Below are 21,643 nucleotides of genomic sequence, written 5' to 3'. Positions count from 1 at the left end.
AGTCCACTGACACATAGCATTAACGTCTCAGGTGCCATCGCTCGCTTACCTGCTGACTGTAATTACATAACCACAAAACACATCTACAACACACAGTCACATACAGGGATAAACACACACACACACACACACACACACACACACACACACACACACACACACACACACAGACACACATATTAAGAAGGTGTCTGCTGTAAAAAAGGTTTCATATTATCTCCAGTAAATTGCCATAAGAAAGTCTACAGTGAGCCACTGTAATATGTTTTGAGTACTTTAAATCCACTTTAGGAATAGGCCTACCATAAAAAGTATATATACAGCACTATCTTACAGTCCGCAATTAGGCAGGAAATTATTGTGATGTCATTTTATATTGTCCTACTGTTCAACATATGCAAGTCCAAATAATACTACTGCAATATACAGAAAGGCTGACATAGTTGGATTCCCAACCATTCTACCTCCTCTTTACTGTAGTTCTAACTTCTGTTATACTAGCTCATTAGATCCTCTCACCTGCATTACACCAACATCAGGCATAAAGTTTAATATGTGTAGTGAAAAGAGTTCTTATGTTGTCACATAATTTCTACGTAAAGATAGTGTTTCATTTGTATGCAATTTCCCATGGAATTGTGATTTAGAGAAATGCACTACAAAGCAGTTCTACTTTAATACGCTATACAAATCTCAAAAAGTGCTGATTTCATGCAAATTGCACACCGTATTCCTTTCATCTCGGTGCCTAAGCAGATAGCGTGTTGGAAATGTACAGCCGATAGATAACCTTGAGATGTTAATAGGCCAGATGACAAAGTGAACCCCAAAGCCCAGGCCTGAATACACGAAGCGTCTGAGAGGCTCCAAGACGCATTAATCACACTAACGTTGCAACATCTCTAAAAAGTACGTTTCTGCTGTGGTGTTATGCAGCGATGGTGTGGCGGTTGGAGCAGGAGAGGGAGGCGGTGGGTGAAGCCAGAGAGGGTTAAAGCGGAGCGAGAGGCGCAAACGTTCGACCATCTAAATCCTGCTAAATCCCCCTTTAAGCAGACCTAGAAAGTAGGCTAACGTTACATTCAAACTGAACTGCTTGCCAATCTAACGGAGATCGATATCCCACTATGACGTCTTTGCGACACGCCTCTTTAAGCAGACAGGAACTGTTCGAATTTTGCTTCCATAGAGATGCATTATGTTGCTCTATCTTGTCAGTAATGAAGGATCTTTGGTGAAGCGTGGCTGGGCCGGAGCTCACCTCTGCGGACCCAGCTGTGGCCGTGGGCCGTGTGCGTGCTGGTGCAGCAGCAGCGCTGTTGGCCCTCGGCCACATCCGCCCACTGGATGACCACCGTGGCGTCCTGCTCCACCGCCGCGCCGCTGGGCCTCTCGAACAGGGCGATCTGAGCCGTCCGGAAACACACCACGCTCACCTAGCCCACAGACCACACACACACACACACACACACACCACACACACACACACACACACACACACACACACACACACACACACACACACACACACACACACACACACACACACATACACACACACACACACACACACACACACACACACACACACACACACAGCACAGAGGTGTCAACTGATACAGCCTGAGGTTGCCCAAACAAACTATGTCAAAAACCACAGAAGCATTTGCTCACGTATCACGAAATGATTTGCTGTGTTGAATGTAAATAGCTTTGGAGTGCTGTTGATGTGTCTGGGCGCAGCCTCCAATTCATTAGCTCTCACCTTCCCCCCCACGTCCCCCAGACTCAGCACGGCCTGGTCGGGGTCCTGTGGGCTGGACCAGTAGTCCAGAGCGATGGGAGTGTGCCTCAGGCCCTGCAGTTTGTACTGACAACTGAACTCCTGCTTGGAGAGCAGATCGTAGAAACAGATCTCCTTGCTGGTGAAAGCAACCGCGACCTGCAGAAGACAGGAGGTAGAGAGAGAGATGGAGGGAGGGAGGGAGAAAAGGAGGGAGGGGTGGAGGATGTGAGGGAGTGGGACTTCAAGTGCTGCTATCATTAGAGCGAGTGAATCAGAGAGCCCAGGCGAGGTCTAAAATAAAGTGTCCTGGGAGAGATAGGTGCAGCGCTCCCTTTGATATACAAATGCAGCTTTTCAATATTCAACAGTCACAGAGCTATATTTATCAGGCCGCTTATGGAGATGTGACACAGGAAGGAGACGCCTTTTTAGCATTTCTTCAAATGTAAACAAAAAAGAACAAAAGACACAGGGCGAACGGACCAAAGGTAGGATAAACATGCAAATCATTTCTAAAAGCTAAAAAGCATGAAACTGCACACACACTGAATTTCATTTATTCCAACCCAATGCTAGATTCTCATAAGATAAAGGTCTACAGCAGGGACATCTTTTCACAGCTCCTCTGACATCGAGCGAACTAATGCAACGATGGTAGATATCTGTATTATCATATGAGAGCAGTGCACACACAGAGAGAACCAGAGAATGTGACAGGCCGACACACTGATGAATAGAGATGCAAATAGAGAGAGAGAGAGAGAGAGAGAGAGAGAGAGAGAGAGACAGACAGACAGACAGAAAAAAAGGTGTAGAGGAAAGAGGAAAGAGGACTAAGCACTGAACGAGGATGCCTTTACCTTGTGGACGTTGGGCAGCACAACCATGGCCGTTGCCCAGAGGTCTTTGGGCTTGACGGACTCGTTGGTCAGCCGGAGGCTCTTGAGGAGGCTGAGCTCGTCACACCACACCCCGAGCACGCCGTCTTTGCTGATGCTGAGGTATCGGCCGGCACCGGACCGCAGGAGGGCCACCCCCTGGACGGGCTCCCTGTGCGGAGAGGGCAGTGGGCGCGGGGCTCTCCAGCGGGGCACGGCGGCCGCCCGCGCCTGCTCGTCCTGCTCGCACAGCTTCAGCAGCAGGAAGGTGGTCAGCCGGGGCCAGTCCAGACGGCCCTCCCGCGACACGTCCACGCCGTCGAACAGGCGGCCGTACTCCTCGGGCGTGCCGCGACCCACCGCCACGCACGCCCGCTCCACGAACTCCTCGCGCCCCAGGCTGCTGCCCGCAGGCTGCGGAGGGCACACACGGGGAGACAGCGGTCAGGTGAGGTCACCCACAGCCACAACCAAGGACTTCACCATCAGCTATCTAGCTCTCTAATCCATCAGGCTATGAAAACTCCCCTGGAGCAGAAATGGAAGGTTTACCCAGATTAGTGCAGGGGGAAGTGCAGGAATAAGGGAGTGAGATTGGACAGATTCCCCTGGTGAATCATGAATCTTGGCAAACATCTGGGGAGAGTAATTAAAATGTCCTCACAGAGCTTAGGGGTTAGAAATCAATTTTCTTTTATTTAGCAAAAAAGAGAACTCATTCATTTAAATGTCTGTTAAGATACTTGTGGTTGCTTTAAGCGATAATCAATTTTACACCCAGAGCCAGTCAGCTGATAAGTGGGACAGCAGCCGCAGCCAAGATCAAGTGAAGATGTAGAGAGGGACAAAGAGAGAAGTTACAGATATCTTGGGTTTCTTCTGATGTTCTCAACTGCAGCATTTAAAGGGCAGCTTGAACACAGGTCCCCTCTATCAGCTGACGAGCATCTGGGCCAGATTGGGGCCAAAGTCAGTTTAGTATCTGTAGTGCCAATGGATAACAAAGAGACACTGTGAATACTGTAATTAAAAGACAAAAAAGGAAAGTTGAGGAATCCATGCCCTAGCTAGCGGCAAGCAGGTATTATCACACTCTGCAAGGAACAGAAGACAGCCAATGGGGCAGGCTGCTTTTCTCTGTCCCCAAAGATGTCTCGGGGCTCCTTCAAAACATTGTAGACACAAATCCACCTCAGGAGAATGTTTGTTCAGGCTTAGGTGTTCTCTCTCAGACCTTACCAGAAATAGGCTTTGCATTTTCACCAGGTCTTCCATACGGAGTCGACACTCCAGTAATTCTGTCTCCCTGTGTGTCTCCATGGTTTCCGCCTCTGTCAGCTGCCAACCACCCGCAATCTTATGAGGGAATGGTGGGTGGTGGTGGTGGGAGGGGGGAGTCTTGGCACTTGACTGATTGGATTGCTACAGGGCTACAGGGATAAGTTATGTCATAGTCACAAACAACAAGACCCAGGAGCATGCAGTTCTACATGAGTCTAACACATAGTTTTAACCCATGTTGCTGAGGCTGTCACTAGGCTGCTGGCATTTACGCTGCACAACACACTAACTGAGCTTGTTGTCATAGCACTCGGGTCATAAAATGAGGGACGTGCATAATGAGTGAGGAAGGGCTGACCTCTGATGCAGGACTATAAAACAGGAGCAGGCTACTGCAGGGGGACACAAAAGAACAAGCCTGATGGAATTTCAACTGGGCCAGTGCCGTTGCTGCACAGCGCAGTGTTTACGGTCTTCAGTGATCATAAACACTGATCAGCGTAATCAGCAAGAACGGAACAGATGCAGCCATAACAACAAGTGATCTACAACAGAGTCACTTTTCCAGGTTTCTTTTATTCACAGAAAATGATGGATCAAATGCTGTTAAAACGGATAAAAATGCATTTTATTCACAGAAAATGATGGATCAAATGTTGCTAAACCAGATAAAAAAAATGTGTTTCTTACCCAAGATCGTGCACTAGGAGGGCTGGAAGTCACGCAGGAAGTCACACAGCTCATTCACACATCTGCATTTCCACCTCAAAGCTCTTGTCCCTTCAAACACAAATCCTAGAGATGGAAGTCCCAAACACACCGACGCCACAGGGAAGAGGCTACTCTCCACACGTCCACAGAGCCCCAGACTGAGAGGGGGACTGAAGTGGACGAGAGGGAGCAGTGGGAGACGTGGACTCGGTGGTGGACACCGTCCAGGAGGCCACACAGACATTCACACACAATTTTCTTTTATTAGCCCTCTCGCCCAAAGCCTCGGCTATGTCTCCAGGCAACTAGGAACCAGGAGAGGCTTGTGTTTGTGTGTCCAGCCCAGTCCCCTATTCACAGATTGGACACTGGAGAGGAGCTTATCTTAGCACAATTACTGCCTACACCCGTTTAGCAACTCACTCGCTCACACGCACAAACACACCTGCACTCACCCACTCTTTCACTGTAATATATATTCCACCAAGTCATTCATGCGTTCTCACATAGAGAAATACACTAACACACAGCTGCACTGAACCACTCTCACATATAAAAATCACCCATGCTAGCACTCTATCTCTCTCTCATGGGAGGTGAAGTAGATTACTTTCTAAATCCCTTTCAGCCAGCTAATAACGTTTTAGGTTTTTGGTTTTGAGTTTGAAACGAGGGTTGCTTTTAGTGGCTTTCTGTAGCAACAGAGGTCTGCCATGCAATGCTAATCCCACACCACAGAAGACAATGACAGGTGTAGTATACAGTAAACTCTCCAGTAGAAATACTGTGCCTTCATTGGCCTTTCAAAACACAAACTCTAAAGAGTTGAGAAATAAGCCTGCGCTCCCTGACAACACATCAGTATTCTTCTGGGGAGGGAGATGACCACGGATGATTTCACCCAATGGCTTAATTGCTCTGAAAAACATGAGCTGATTGGAGTGGCTGGCGTGAAGTCTGTGTTTTACTTAATTAATTACCTCATATGAATTAAGGCTAACGATTTGGACTGTACAGAGAATGAGAACAGATGCACTCGAGGACACTGAACACAGCACAGAAGATTCAAAGAGAGGAGACAGACAAAAACATCTGACATACCCAGGCAGTTTATTTGAACAGTTTTGTGACCACGTCAAATTAAATACACTCAACGTGCAGCTCTTACATCCAATTTTTTCAAAGCCTGGGTGTCAAAAGCAAGGGGGATAGGGGAAAGTCTTATTTACAGCATGGTCTAAAGGAATGTTCCATCACGTTCCATTTTCTTTTTTAAGGCTCTTTATTTTTTTTTTTAATTTGGCGTCCTACTGTGCAGAACCAAAGGTGTGTGTGGGGTGTGTTAGAAGTTAGCGTTCTCTGCGACAGGCTTCTGACTGACTCAGGACCACGTGTGTGAAGCCGCCTCTCAGAGAGAGAGGGAGGGCTGACCCGGGATCAGTCATACACCTGTGCACATCATGACACTTTCCTACACGCCCGCAGGCCCCACTGACCTTGGACCAGTGCAAATGCAGAGGTGCTCCATGACCAGAGGGCCCAGTGATTGGGCAGTCATATCAACACTGGCAATTTCTCCAGCAATAAAATAAAAGAATTGAAGAAGGGGGGAAAAAAAGCCCACTACCCACAAAGCGGTGTCAATATAAATTATACAGCTCATAAAATCTTTACATTGTTCATATAAATGTGATCCTATTCCACATCTCTTTATTAAAATGATAAAAATAAAAAACAAAATCCTATGCAACAGTTTTGAAGGTCTTGAGTATCAAGTTGGTTTGGTGGATGAGCCTGTTGGCACTGACAAACACGTTTATTGCCCTGTGAATACAAGAAGGGGATTGGGAGAAAGGAGAGAGAGAAGGTGAGGGATGGGGTAGACCCAGAGAGAGCGGTTAGGACATACAGAGTGCAACTGCAGTTCAACATATAGCTTATGTATGCTTTAAGCATGCTCTTAACAAATGCTCTCAAAAACATAAGAGGGCTCTTTTAGTAATTGAAAAGCATTCAGATGCCCCAGATCTAAACATAGCATCTACTTCAAACTAAGCAAACAAATGTGGCTTTAGGCTAAGGCCATTCACAGCAACCAGTTATTCTGTGATCTACAACAAAGCTTCAGTTTGCTTGTGACGAGTTGATTACCCTGCGAAAGATGCTGCAGTGAACTGAGCATGGGCAACACACGCATGAAATTCAAATAAGCAAGAATGGCCCTCGAGATGAAGAGGGAGATAACGGCGGCACGAATAGGGTCAGGAGTAGGGAGACTTACTTTCCGTCTTTGAAGTATGTTTTCAGCGTGTCGCTAAAGCTTTTGGAGTATTTCACAAACTCTTTCTTCTGATGTTCAAGTGCCTGGAAAACACGCAGCAAGATTTCTTGGCTCATTACCTCTGAATGTGTGTGGGGTTTTTTCTCACTTTTCTTATATAAAAAAAAAGAGCTCTTCTCCGTGACGCAAAGAAAGCTGAGGGTAGGTAAATTAATTAGGCACTTCAGGTAATCTGTGTGTGAGGCTAGAAGGAAGACTGAGAGAGTGTCTGAATAGGAATGCATTTGAGAGAGAGAGAGAGAGAGAGAGAGAGAGAGAGAGAGAGAGGCACGTGTGTGTGTGTGTGTGTGTGTGTGTGTGTGTGTGTGTGTGTACATGTTCAGGAGAAAGTGAGAGTGTGTAGTCATTTACCCTTCTGTTCTGGTACTGATATTTCTTGAAGACAATGTTGACTGTGTCCAATAGCTCCTTAATGGCACTGGCGATATCTCTGGGGAACGAGAGAGCGAGAGTGGTCAAACACACACAGACACACACAGACACACACAGACACACACAGACACACACACACACACACACACACACACACACAGGCACACAGGCACACACCAGTCTGCAGCTCATTTGCAAATGGAAACTTCTCTTACTCAGAAGTCAGTTTTTTCAATCCCAACTTTTGGATTTTAAATAGTGACTTACTGCATAAGTTACTTACAGTGTGACTCAGCAACTAAAGATGAAATATTATGAAATTGGAAAATGCAAACCCAGTAAGCAAAGCACACATTTGCCCCTAGGAGAGAGATGTGGGCACATAGTGTGTGTGTGTGTGTGTGTGTGTGTGTGTGTGTGCGTGAGAGAGTGAGGGAGTGGGAGCGAGAGAGAGAGAGAGAGAGAAAGAGGGAGATGGAGGGAGAGAGAGCGAAGACGACACTTGTGGGTGAGCTTATGACAGCCTGTTGATATCATGGATGAACATTTTTATTTTTCAAAATAATGATTTGGGAATTATGCAAGTAAATGTGTGAGTCTTCTGATGGTTTGCAGGAAGTGTGTGTGGGCGTGTATCCATGTACTCACTTGATGGTCTGGAGGAAGCGTACCCTGTCGTTGATCTCGTCGGGGATTTTGCTGAGGATGTGCTTCAACGCCCGTGCTCTCTCGTTGAGATCGTGGAACTCTCGTTCGGTCCTGTCAATCATGTATTCTGCGAGAACACACACACACACACACACACACACAATCACTCCACATCAGCCACCAGAGTAACAGCCATTGTCCTCCCTACAGCTTTCAGAGTGGGCCGCTTCATTCTACATGTCCTGGCAGTGGACTGAAGCTCCTACTGAGTCCTACCAGTGGCCAGAGGTCTCATAGAAGACTGCTCAGGTGCAGGTCTGCTGCTAGTCTTCATAGCATGAGGAGCTACTAAGCCACCAACCCCAATGTCTGCTCACTGTTCCCTGCCTGACAGCTTGGCTGTGAGACTCAACTGTCTGCATATAAAAGATACATACAGCCCTGGTGCATGGACCTCTATAGCATAGCCATTAAATGCTCCAAACCAACGGCTCATAAAAGCGCTCATGCGCAGCTCCAAATCGTATATAGGGGCCTATAAATCCGCCATCGCATTAATATCTAACTCCTGCCCGTCAATCATCATGCACTTTAACCCTCAATGAAGGATTCACCGACAGCACTCACACATATGCCTCCACAGATGTATGTGAGCTTCACATACACACACACGCCAGATAAACCTTCAATCAGTATCACTATCATTCTCCAATCAGCCCTTAAGCCTGACTCATACATACACTCATACCCACACCAACACACACACACACACACACACACACACACACACACACACGAGAGTGTGTCTGTCCGGCGCAGGGGGGGAAGGATTAGGGTGGGAGAGAGGCGAGGGGCTGAGATTATGGCGGGAGCAGGACAGCGGCGGATTAATGGCCCAGGTAAATTTAGAACTCAAACAGCAGCGCGGCGCCGGCTCCCGTTTGCCGCATGTGGCCGTGAATTCATTAGCAACATAAATCTGAAGATGGCACGGCAGAGAGAGAGAGAGAGAGAGAGAGAGCGAGTGAGGAAGAAAAAGGGGAGAAAAAACTGTTCATGTTGAGGAGAAAATTAAATTACAAGCAGAGGTGGGGGAAAATCATGCATTTGCATTTGAGCAGGCTTATATGTGATGGAACAGCGCCATCTAGGTGCAGAATCAGGCGCGTCACTAGTTCATGTTTTGTGTGACAGCAACAGCTTTGAATGTATGCCCAGGGCCCAGAGTTAACATTACTTAAAAATGGGAGGGAATGTGGACCAGGCCACACTTAATACCTAAGGACAACATGGGCTGCAGACTACCAGATGATGAGCATTGAAGGGTAACAATGGCAGGCGTTTACTACCACAGCTATGTGCACATGTTAAATAACATAACAGGGGGCTTCTAACCAATGCAACAATAGCTATGATGCATGCTCACACTTACTGGCGCACAGTGTGTCTGCGCCGCACACGCACGCACACGCACACGCACACGCACACGCACACACACACGCACACACACACGCACACACACACGCACACACACACGCACACACACACACACGCACACGCACACACAAACAAACACACGCAGCTTTCCTCACCTTCCACATCATCTGCAGCCATGCGCAGTAAGGACTCTGGGAAGTTGACCTCCACGTTCTTCTTCTCCAGGACCTTCATGATGATGTCCTGTGTGAGGCCTGGGTTCTCCTTCTCCGCCTGTTCAGGGAGGGCAGAGGGACAGCTGGGGTTGGCATCTTCACAGCGCAGCAACACACATTACTTTGCACATCCTTTCAGCCTTACTGGCTGAGTGTGGAGACAACTTAAGCCGTCAGTGGGAAAAGAAGGAATAACCAATTAAAGTGTAATTATATTTTAACCAAGAAGGGGGAAATGACATGATGGTTTCGTTTTTGTGTGTGTGAGAAATTATTTATACACTTTTCCGTAGCACACTGTAAATTCTGAGATTAGACGGCACATTGATTGGTTTATTTGTTGTGTCTTGTACGGTACTTTAGTATTTCAGTAAGACTATAAAGGTCCATGCAATTTAGATAAAGAAAGAAAATAATTTGTATTTTGATGAAAAGAATACAAGACACTACAACATTTATTCGTATGACATGTTATGGCAGCTCATCCAAAAAAGAATGTTCCAGCTTTCCTTTATCAAAAAAGAAGAAAAACATGCTATACGACAGCACAGACTGCCACAGTAGTAACAGCCTGGAACATATTCTCCAGACAACAACATATCTGACAAGATGTCAGAGATGACAACTTTCACTGTGAGCACACACAGAGGAGCATGTTCTGCACAAACACAGGCATTCTCCCACAACTCTTTCAGCTCAGAAAGCACACAGCTCATGTGGCTTGAAGAACACATTAGCACATATCTGTTACCTTGAAGCCCTCAGTGATGGGCCCACTGCATTAAGGGCATTGTGGTATTTATAAGCAACATTAATGTGTCTGACTGGCTATACAGATGGCCTTCATTCCTATTTGGAACGAGGGGGAAAGTACTGTGCAGTAAAAAGTCAGCGCGCATTTCTTACCTTTATGAAAGCCGCCCTTAGGGTCTGTGCTGCAGACAGATTCACTCTCTCCAGCTACAGGGATGGATGGAGAGAAACGGAGAGAAAGAGAAGGGAGACAAAGAATGGTACAAAAATGGTCATTAGAGCTCTGCTGCAAACAGAAGATTGCCATGACTACTGCATACGCATCATACCAGCACACATCTTCTGCGCCCCTCTCGCATAAAGCCAGGGTGGAATTCACAGCATGGCCAGCAAATGGGACTGCATGTATGAATAGCGCACCATGTACCAGGAACCAGACTCTGTTCTAGGGAATGTCTGGTTATAGTGTTCATGAAAAACGGACGTGCTGTGGGAGGGAGAGTCTTTTTACACAAAACTGTTCATTTGTAACATTGCAATGAGCTCCCTCTTCATTTTAGTAGCTTCAGTAGCTTCGACCTGAGCTGAACTGGCCGGTGAAAAAACTAGCCAGTGACTGGCCAATCAACTTGACTGACATGCTTGCCCTGGGCCAGTGGGCCATTGCTGGTGTTGAACCTGAGACAGTAGGATTACATATTTGTAATCCTGTTAAAGTAGCAGAATCTTAACAGGATTACATGTTCGCTTGACAATGGTATTATATATTGGGTATGGTTAAGGAGTGTAAATGACTGAGGACTGAAATCTTTGCTGCCATCTCTGTCTGTCTGTCTAACTGGTATTTGGCACATGCAGCAGCAGGCCTCCTCAGAACACAATCATTTGCATGAGAGCCACAGGATATGAGCTCAGCCATCATCAGGTACTAAACTCACCACAACTCTGACAGACACACCCATCTCACTTTCTCTCAACACACACACACACACACACACACACACACACACACACACACACACACACACACACACACACACACACACACACACACACACACACACACACACACACACACACACACACACACACACACACACACACACACACACACACACACACACACACACACACACACACACACACACACACACACACACACACACACACACACACACACACACACACACGCTCTCATCTTCAGCACTGTGTGGGGTGCTGACTGTTGTGAGAGCAGAAGATGATGGCCTTGAAGCTTTTGAAACACTCTCACACACACACTACTTCCATCTGAGCCCAACACTATCAAGCTCACCACAGCCCAAAATCCCTGCAGACAGGGACAGAAGGGAGACATGTGCAGAATCCTTCAACGTACTGCCTAGTTATTAGTCAGGAATCCTCATTCAAATTCATGAAGCAGGCTCTTTAAGCCCATGATACCATGCAAGGCCTAGCTGAGACACAGCCTAAACGTTAGGTGTTATTTTCAGATAGCACCTGACCATCTAGGATCGAGCCGAGATCAAAATCTGATCTGGAATCAGCTCCTGCGCATCCACAGCAAACCTCGCTGGGCAAAGCAGGTGCTGTCCTCAGACCAGGGGGCCGGTAGAGGGCCGGTAGAGGGCCGGTAGAGGGCAGATGGGAGGGCTGCAGTTGCCGGTGCTGTATGAGTGTGAGTGTGCCTCTTCAGGACAGCACTGATCATGTTGAAATAGGAGCGGCCGCGTTGCTATAAAGTAATTACAGGCCCTGTCACACCACAGAGAGGAGCCGGTTTCATAACAACTTCTGATCGGATTACCCAACGGCGAGGTCTGTTGCAATCCCTACCAACTTCACAACACAAGACAGTTTTTTTTCATGAGAAACCTTTGGCTTGAGAAGCTTCCTTTGATATTTTAGAGAGACAAAACACCTGACACTACATTCACATACATATAGGATTTAGTGGGATATCAAAACATAGTGGGTCAAGAGGATACTTCCTCATACGCCACCATATGGCGTCACTGTGTGTCTGTGTTTGACCTACTGTCAAAAAACCTACCTCGCTGAAGACCGGGTACATAACGGCGTAGAGGGTCATGGAAACCATGGAGTTGTTGTCGGCTTCATTCTTCATCTCTTCCATTGTCATCCTCGTCGAGCGGAGCAAGGGGATCGAGGCGGCTCTCTCACTCACTCTCTCGGCACCGCCCTGGGGGGAAGGAGCCTAGACGATGCCTGCCACAGATAAGAGGAACACGGGTGTGAGGCCGGGGGAGAGGCTCCTTTCAGCGGCCCACTCGCAGCACTCGCCCGAGCACCATGAGAACTGCTCTTTAGCCGAGGGCCGACATTTCCGCACAGGAACCGAGAGTGGCGAGCCAGCCAGGTACAGGTAAACATTAGACATACAGGTAAACATTAGACACGGGGTTTATGACATCCCTGGGGAGCGTATCTCCACCACCCTGTGCTCCTATAAGGAAGTACTGAATACACTCCTTCCTTTCAGTAGGATGAGGTCAAAGTCAACATGACGTATACATCTCCCAGGGACTGTCTTTTCCACTAGCAAATCAAAGCACCTTTCACTTCCAGTTAGGTTATCAGATTCCCCCACCCATGAGTCGGTGTGCCCTTAAAAACAGTGACATATTGACTGAGACTGAGAAACCCTGTAGTCCCACAGCCCAGACTGTGCGCAGCCGACCCCACGCTAGTGGCGCTCGACCTGGCCTTTGGACCCCGCGTGGGAGAGCCTCTTATCTGGATGACATTCTCACCGGGCGCGGCAGCGTCACCCCACACAGAGCGAGCCATTGCTGATGGCGGCATGGCCGGTTGGAATTACAGGGAGGCCTGGCCTTCTAAGAGCACATCCCCAGTGTGACGGACAAGGGCTGGCAGACAGGAGGGAGAGGGAGGGAGGAAAGGAGGGAGAGGGAGGGAGAGAGAGAGAGCAAGCGAGTGACTGACGTTCCGTTCTGCCGCGCGCGACACACCTCTCCTGCGCTAAAAGGGTGAGAAAGACCTCATTCTTGCCACGTCCGTCTCTACCCTAAATCCTGTCACGCCCCGCGCAACAGTGCTCCTATTCATGTGCCGTCACACCACTAAAACCAGCTGACTGCTTCTTCTACTACAGGCCGTCATAGCAGGCCAATTATGCCAGTGTGTTTAAAGGCCATTCGGAAAAACACTAAACATGTTAGACCTTCAGTTTCAAAGTGTGTGTGTGTGTGTGTGTGTGTGTGTGTGTGTGTGTGTGTGTGTGTGTGTGTGTGTGTGTGTGTCTGGGAAGAGGAAACATCACCACCCATTTATGGCCAACAAAGCTCTCAGAGGCCTCACTAGCCTGACATGGTGTATAGATATCTCGTCTCATTAGCTGTTATTTTGGGTCGTTAAAACACAGGCTACTTTACCACATAAAATCAAAGGCTTTACTGGCCGGTTATTAAACCTCTTTATATCTTCTGGATTCATTGTCCACATTAAGAGCCACTAGTAGCAGGATGGTCATGCTGGCATGAGGCCAGCAGACAGTTTAACAGAGCTGGAGCTTCAAGGACTCCACACCTCTGTTCTCCACACGTGTAAAAGTCATCCCCATAAAATCCATGAATTTGAATCTATTGGAGTGTAACAGAGATCGACTGGTAGAGCAAGATGCTAAGAGCAGTAAGATCTTAGGTGTGATTCCAAGGAGGGACACACACATGGACATGTAGCCAATATTTGCACAGTAAGTTACTGTGTAAAGCACTTACTAATTCAATCAATGTAATGAGTCCTAAGTATGTAAAGTTGCCATATGTCATCAGTCATATGACATCTTTGCTGCATAACACAAAAGTGTATGTAATGAAATGAAATGTAAAAGGCAGAAAGTGTGTCAATATTTTTGCCATAATATTGTATTGCTGTGGCACCAAGTATCGCAATATCTATGTATCTAGCCTAACATTATCAAAATTTCATTTTGGCATATTTATCTATTTTGATAGTATTGCATGTAAGTGCACTATATGGCACACACTAGGGGTGTAACGCTACACAACAATCACAATTTGGTACGTACCTCTGTGTTGAAGTTACAGTTCAGTTAATTTTTGGAACAGTAAGCCTGGAGGTAGGCTATTGCTAGTCTAACCTTCACTGACAATTTTTTGCTGATGCTCAACACATATAAGCAGTAATAATAATACAATAGCAAAGGTATTTTGAAAAGGTGTCAAATGTTTTTGCCGTTATTAAACTAAACTGATATATGGCCCTACACTAATATGTTTATGAGAGAACTCGAATTTTAAATATGATATGCAAACAAAATAAAACTACTACTAGTTCTTCTTCTACTACTACTATTTAAGACTGCATTCAGTACACATCTGTGTTGAACATAACATCCTGCACCAAAACGGTTCGGAACAAATACGTGTACCTTTACAGCCATAGCTCACACTGGCTCACACAGCATCATTTTGCTCATGTCACACTGAAAATTGGACAGCAAGTAGCCTATAAATCAAAATAGCCTTTCACAGTATGACAGAGATTCTAAATTATGGTAGAAAAAAATCAGTTTGTTGCTAAATCAAATTGTGATACTGACTTTATCTTGGCCCTTATATTGTGATAGTATAATATCTTCACCTGTGTGGCAATTTTCACCCCTAAAAGGTAGTGCAACCACATCCCTACAGCCATTTTCTGGTTTCACCCTGTAAATTACTCCTGTGTTATGCTAATACCCCAGTGAGTTAAATGGGCCTTTCGAGCCCTTTTGCTGGAAGCAGTGTCTCTATGGGCATCACCCTGTCTAATCCTCTCAATTGGATAGGTCTGCCTTGTTAGGGTAGACGGAAGTCTAAATTATTACTTGAACACATCAACATCGTTATTAACCAGTCACACAGTATCAGATGTTTACATGTGCTGGTTAATTAAACTGACAACCTGGTGCTACGGAGCCCCTAAAGGGACATGACATGATAACAAATTAACTTTTTTTTATCTTGTGTCTGGTGCGCAACAAAGATATGGCAAATATGTTTTGCACTTGTCCCTCTAGGGCTCCATATCTTCCCAATCAAACCCACAAATTAAGACAGTGCTTAGTTCGCATGACCATCTACCATCAAACTTTTTTGTGACATTTTCAATGCATTAGCAGCTAGACATACACAACAATCTAACCCTGCGCAACACGTCCACGCCTCTGTACAGCTTTAACCCACTAATTGACAGTGACTAGTAAATGCAGTTCGTTTTCTAATTCATCCTTAGCTCACATTGGTTCACTTCTGCTAGAATAAATGAGGAAATGGTCAATAAATAGCAGTAATGTCAGCTGTCAGCAATCAATATGAAAGATTAAGGCAGCTGATAAAATAGCTTTACAAAGTAAGTAGATAGCAGCTAAAACGTAATAGAATTTAATATATAGCAGCTAGCCCCCAGTTAACTAAACCTAACCCGGGGCAAGGTCCAGCCTATGGGTCCAGCTAGACAGCTAGCGACACAGCACACATAGCTAATGTTACTGGAGTTAAGTTATCGTTGACATTTCGTTTGGGGGTCGTTGTTGTCGCAGATATCAATAACTGACATAAACACAACGGCCAACCGATGACTCATTTTGCTAGAAATATTGGCTGGCACTCGTAATGAAAGGCAGAAAAAAATGCTGGTTTTATCAGCTCCATTTGTCAGCCAAATGTATGCTAGTCAACTACCGCCATGCTAAAGTTATCTTACGAGAAATATAGCAACGGGGCGGTTGTACCATTACTATGGTTCTATGATTTAATCGAAGAAAGGTTGAATGTCTGACAGAAATAGCCTGAAGTTACACTTTGACGGAGTGTTATCGTGATACCTCAGTTTAAGTACATGTCATTTTTCAATATCTCTGACGAACAGTGAAAAACAACTGCGATGTTAATGTGAACCTGCTCAGCTAGGGTAGGTAACGTTAATGTTAACGTTAGCCAAACAAACTAAAGTAAATCTGCGTTCAGTTGTTTTCTCCTTGTCACGATAGCATTTAATAATTTACGTCAATCTCACATTAATCGCCGGAGTCAGGCCCAATAAGGCTCTGGAGTGTTGTTGACGATAATTCTAGTTGGTGGCAGAAGTTTGCTAGCAGGAATTATTCTATAAGGTTTGCTAGCTAACCCGCTTGTAAGCTTCCTACGCTAATTAAACCTTGTGGTAGTGAAAGCAACTAGCTCTAGTAGCCAAGAGCTTTAGAAAATATCAGATACATGCTAGCTAACGTTAGCTAGTTAGCTAAAGAAGTTACTCGTTGTTGAAGGTCCATGTTTAACGTAGCTATCGCTAACGTTAACTGGGTTGGCAGCTTGTTATAGTTTGCATTTTAGCGTATAGTGTTAAAGAGTAACATACATAAGTAAAATGTTTTGTTGTGTACCCTACCTGATTGGAGGCGTCTGTGTTACCCGTAAATGCTATCTTCTACTGACAAAAAACTGTTTTCTTTTATCAATCTAACTTGCCATTAGATTGTGGAGGACGGAAGTTTTCGGCATGATCAGAATGCGACTGGTCTAGCCCACTGTAAACACCAATCGGAATGCACCATACTTGAAGCCCATGCGTTGTAAGAGGAAATACGACAAAAATTGTAGTCTTTTTTTACAAAAGGAGACTAGGAAAAACACTATTCCGTATGACTTCTAAAACTACATGCTCCAACTACATGTGTTAGAAGCACCTATTGGTTAATCTAGACTAGATTGGCAGCTGCGTAAACAAATTAATTTACTGTCACTATTAATAATAAAAAATAAGCTTCACGAATATTAGGTTATTTAAGTGTTTGTTGACTATTTGTTAGCCGAAAGACATTTCGTTCATTTGCAGCAGAGGGAATTGTAATTTACACGAGATAATTCTTACTCCACAGCAAAACCAATGAAAAAGAAACGTATATGTGTGAGGAGAGATAGAAGGCTAGTCCATGGAGTCAGACAACCAATCAACAATCGCAGAGGGACGGACCTGCTGTGAAAATATTAAACAGTGTGAACAACCTGCCGCGGCGACGAAGAGGACAAGACAGGCAACGCACGCGTAGTAGACTACAGCATCACTTACAATAGCCTACTATTCGGTAAGATTTTTCTTTTCTTTAACATGTTGTAAAATCTCATGTGGTAATTTATTTTCATTAACGCGATATGTTGAGGTTGTTATCCAGGTGGGTGAAAAGACTAGGTTATAATTGTGTGTGCGAAGACTGAAGCAGTTCAAGTTTATTCATTTTTATCGCATGAGGATGTCATCGATGACACAACGAATGAAAAAGTATAACCTTATTATTGTCTTGTTATTGAAATATTAGATCTTATGCATGCCATAATATAGTGTGTCCTTTTTAACGCTATTCCTCAAATATCAAACGAATCGCACTGTTGTTGGCTTTCATTCATTCTAGCCTACATAGGCTACAGATGTTTTTAAAGTATAGCCTGAGGGGAGCTCATTTTAGTTCAATATCTTTGCAAAACAATATTATATTGCTGCTATCATGTGTAAAGCCTATTTACGCTTGCTCCCATATGAAGCTCAGGCGCGTGCATGGGGCGGGACACTCAAAAGCATCGATATAAATCGTCGATAAAGGGGGGAAGACAGACATTTGCTTGTAATTGTTCATTTCTGACGTAGACTAGAGTAGGCCTATATGTTTGTCGTAGTCCTTTATTCTTATGAACTTTCTATCACATCGACTTCACATCTTCAACCTAATTTTGATCCATATCAAATTAATATTCCTCTTCAAATTCTCAGTGACTGTTATCGGTTGCCCAGTGTGCTTGGTGACAGTTCTCTGGTATTTTTTTTTAGCACTCGCCTCCCTTTATCAGCTTGCCTTATCTGCATTAACTTCATTTCAATAATTCAATGCTTGGAAGTCGAACAGAGCAACACTGAGGAATAGCCTACAACTGCAGGAGGCAGACCGCATGCGTGCACATCTGGCTGTGGGGACTGAAAGTGAGCAAAAAGAGGGATGACAGTTTCTTTTTCTTGAATACCTGTTTTAATGCCACTGTTATCCACACTAGTGGATTCTGTGGAATTAAATCTCGCAGCCTGTCCCCTGACAGATTGGGAAATTACGCATTTGTCCTTCAAATGCTATAATGCCCATGGGATTAACATGAGTTGGAGAACATTATGATGTGTGTGTGTGTGTGTGTGTGTGTGTGTGTGTGTGTGTGTGTGTGTGCGTGCGCGCGTGTGCGTATGTGAGCGTCTGCATAACAGAGAGAGAGAGAGACAGACAGAGAGTGTGTTTATATAACAAAATATTGTCAGATACAGTAGGTGAAATAGTGTCACCAAAAATGTCCTCAATTGGACCTGTACACTCTGAAATGGTAAAACCATAGGGAATTCCTTCCATACAGAATCCTCAGACAACACTCTCCCAGATATGCACACAAACACTCACAAATGTGAACACACACACATGCACACGGTCTGGGGTCAGCACCTATCAGCGCAGGTATTGATCTCTGGATTGATTGCTGCAGCGCAGGGCTGCGACTTGCTAATTTGCAGGGATGACCGCCAGCCTAGTTGGAATCCTTCACTCATTATCACCATCACCGCATAACGTCCCACACCAAAGACCTCTTCGCATGGTCACTGGGCTGCAGAGGGGAGAACAACAGCTGTTTAACACTCTGTAAAGCGCCATGAGATGTGTAAGGTTTTGGCGCTCTATAAGTGAAATTAAATTGAAATTGAATGTGTACAGTAGAACAAACATCTGCATTTTCCTTCCTTCCTCTATACACACCCTTGTATTACGTATAGATTTTGGTCTTTGGTATGAGTTGAACAGGCATGCAGGTCTTTTATCTGCACTTTGACCTATATGTAGTGGGCGATCTATTTACAGGTGAACTGTGTCATAGCATTCCTGCAGTGGCACCTGAACTTGTGGAGGGAGTGTGTTATGGAGGAGGATTGTTGCCCTGCCTGCTGCTTGAGGTTGTTGTGCTCATGGGCTCGAGGAACCCTGGCACGCAGGTTTGTGTTTGATGGGTGGGAAGGGTGTGGCAGAGGCAATCTTTGCTGCCCTCTGGTTGAATGGCTCCTTTCTTTGTGTGGCTGTTAGCAGGGATTAATAAGCTGGTGACCCCCTGGGGAGAGGAATGGCATGGGATCGCAGAAGGAGCTCGCATGACTCAAACATCCGGTTTATTACTTCACCAGTGGCTCATTATTTACGCCATGTGGGCAATGGCAATAATCATGCACAGTGAGCCATACTAGTTTTTTATGGTTGTATGTGGAATCTTGGAAAAGAAGGTTTTCATTACTATCGTCAAATTGATTGTGTGCCCCTGTCATATACTGAGAGACTAGATCTCTTGATATTTTGTTTTGCACTATTTTGACACAGTGACATATTTGGTCGCAACCGCGTGCAACGATGTGCAGCAGGCTTTTGAGGTCGTTTTCTCTGGTCTGGAGCGTGTGTCAGAGGTGCTGCCCTGTCAGCACTGGCATATCTAAATCCACCCTATTGAAAACGTGGTGAGTGCAGGATATACATCTAAAGCAATTTACAAATGAAAGATTATAATGTAAAGTTAAAAAGAAAATGAAGCCTATACTTTCATCGATTTCATCAGGCTCTGAACAAATTTCCCTTACCTTCGCTTACATGAAAAATATTGTTCGCCGTCTTGAAGCACTGAGCTGAGAGCTCGATCAGGTCATAGCCTAACCTTCTATATTCAACAGCTGCTTACTATTGATTGGCCTTCAATTAGGTTTAAAAACCCAGGGGGAGTGTACTTAAGCCATTACCTAGATTTGTATTTGCAGTTGTGGTACTGAGGGATGAGCTGGGTGCGGGTAGGGACTTGAGGTCGAGTTGAGTCTAACCAAGGCAGAACAGGCAGGGGGGACGTTAAGTGTGGATCTGTCTCAGTGTGGGAGATGCCAGCTGATTGCTATTCACTGGGCTTTCGCATTGCATTGACACACAGCCTGTGTTTCAGAATGTGCTTTCTCTCATCAGATCCTTCTCTCTGTCTGTCTCTCTCTCTCTCTCTCTCTCTCTCTCTGTCTCTCTATCTCTGTCTCTCTCTGTCTCTCTCTGTCTCTCTCTCTCTACGCACACAGACTCACATGTAGATATGCACGCAGAGGCAGCTTTATGATGAGCACACTGTCATGTTTCATGACTAAAGAAAGCTCCGGCTCATCAATCTGTCAGTCAGGAAGCGGCAGCTCCCAGTCCCGTCTGTAAAGATCACCGGAGTTCTGACGGGATTCTGATGCGCTGTGTAGGATAAACACCCCGAAAGCGCTGACAGACTGGCAGAGAGCGAGGGAGGGAGAGAATGGGAGTAGAAATACGGATTCGCCCAAACAGACACAAATTGATTTTAAGCACATGCCTATTTCATGCATATCCTGATTGGCATAAAGCAGTTTTCCTAACCACTACGTGGTTTCTGCACTGTCAGACTTTATGTTTATGGGGAGGATTAGTGTGTTTCAACCAGCGGGCCCTCTTTGGCTCTGTGACAAATAAACATGAAGAGGCTTATATGTGCCTTTATTTTGTGCCCTTCTCTCAAGCGTGATGAACGACGGCGCTGCCAGGATCCTGTCTCTGTATCCCTCCCAGCCCCTCCCCGCTGGTCTCTCCCCTCAGCTCGCCTCCTCTCCTCCTCTTCCATCAGTCGCTCCTCTACCTCTCCTCTGTTCTCCTCTCCTCCACCCCTTTTCTCCCACACAGATTCACAGTCATTATCAATACCTCCCTCGCTAATTTCCTCCCGCCCCTCTGTTCTCATCTTCATCTTTCATCTCTCTCTCCCCCCGTCCCTAAGCTGGGAGATTGGGTGGATGTATGTGGTCTCCCTCAGGGATGCTGAGAACAATGGGGTAATTTTAGATCAATTTGATGGTAATGACTGTGTGTGTGTGTGTGTGTGTGTGTGTGTGTGTGTGTGTGTGTAGTTATTTTAGATGTGATTTTTTTCCCCTATATGTCTGATTCTTATCAGCACTGAGAGAATGCATGGACCGAAAGACCTAGGTCTGCTATAATATTGCCATCTCCTCCGCTGTTAAGTAAGAATTAATGAAAATGATGGTACGTGCACACACACAGGCACACACACACTCACACACACATACATTCACACACACGTACGCAAGGGCATAG

At 45.5% G+C, this 21,643-nt stretch overlaps 2 protein-coding genes across 2 annotated transcripts in view; both read right to left on the bottom strand.

Moving 5' to 3' along the window:
• The window catches only part of LOC134100053 (WD repeat-containing protein 49-like), a 19,448-nt gene extending 15,464 nt beyond the window's left edge, over nucleotides 1–3,984 (bottom strand). Inside the window, exons 1-4 of the mRNA XM_062553102.1 lie at nucleotides 3,904–3,984; nucleotides 2,647–3,078; nucleotides 1,766–1,942; nucleotides 1,262–1,436 (exon numbers count right to left, since the gene is read on the bottom strand). Of these exons, the coding sequence (XP_062409086.1) occupies nucleotides 1,262–1,436; nucleotides 1,766–1,942; nucleotides 2,647–3,078; nucleotides 3,904–3,984 (865 nt within the window). The remainder of the gene's footprint in view (nucleotides 1–1,261; nucleotides 1,437–1,765; nucleotides 1,943–2,646; nucleotides 3,079–3,903) is intronic.
• Nucleotides 3,985–5,747: 1,763 nt separating this feature from the next.
• Nucleotides 5,748–17,016, bottom strand: pdcd10a (programmed cell death 10a). The gene is made up of 8 exons (XM_062552213.1): nucleotides 16,858–17,016; nucleotides 12,476–12,651; nucleotides 10,576–10,629; nucleotides 9,610–9,727; nucleotides 8,018–8,144; nucleotides 7,349–7,427; nucleotides 6,938–7,020; nucleotides 5,748–6,480 (listed from the first exon to the last, which is right to left on the bottom strand). The coding sequence occupies exons 2-8, from the start codon at nucleotides 12,563–12,565 to the stop codon at nucleotides 6,399–6,401; spliced, it is 633 nt and encodes a 210-aa protein (XP_062408197.1). The 5' UTR covers nucleotides 12,566–12,651; nucleotides 16,858–17,016; the 3' UTR covers nucleotides 5,748–6,398.
• Between the last annotated feature and the right edge of the window lie 4,627 nt (nucleotides 17,017–21,643).

Source organism: Sardina pilchardus, chromosome 13 (assembly GCF_963854185.1).
Source record: "Sardina pilchardus chromosome 13, fSarPil1.1, whole genome shotgun sequence".
NCBI classification, from domain to species: Eukaryota; Metazoa; Chordata; class Actinopteri; order Clupeiformes; family Clupeidae; genus Sardina; species Sardina pilchardus.
This window is presented reverse-complemented; position numbering and strand designations above follow the sequence as displayed.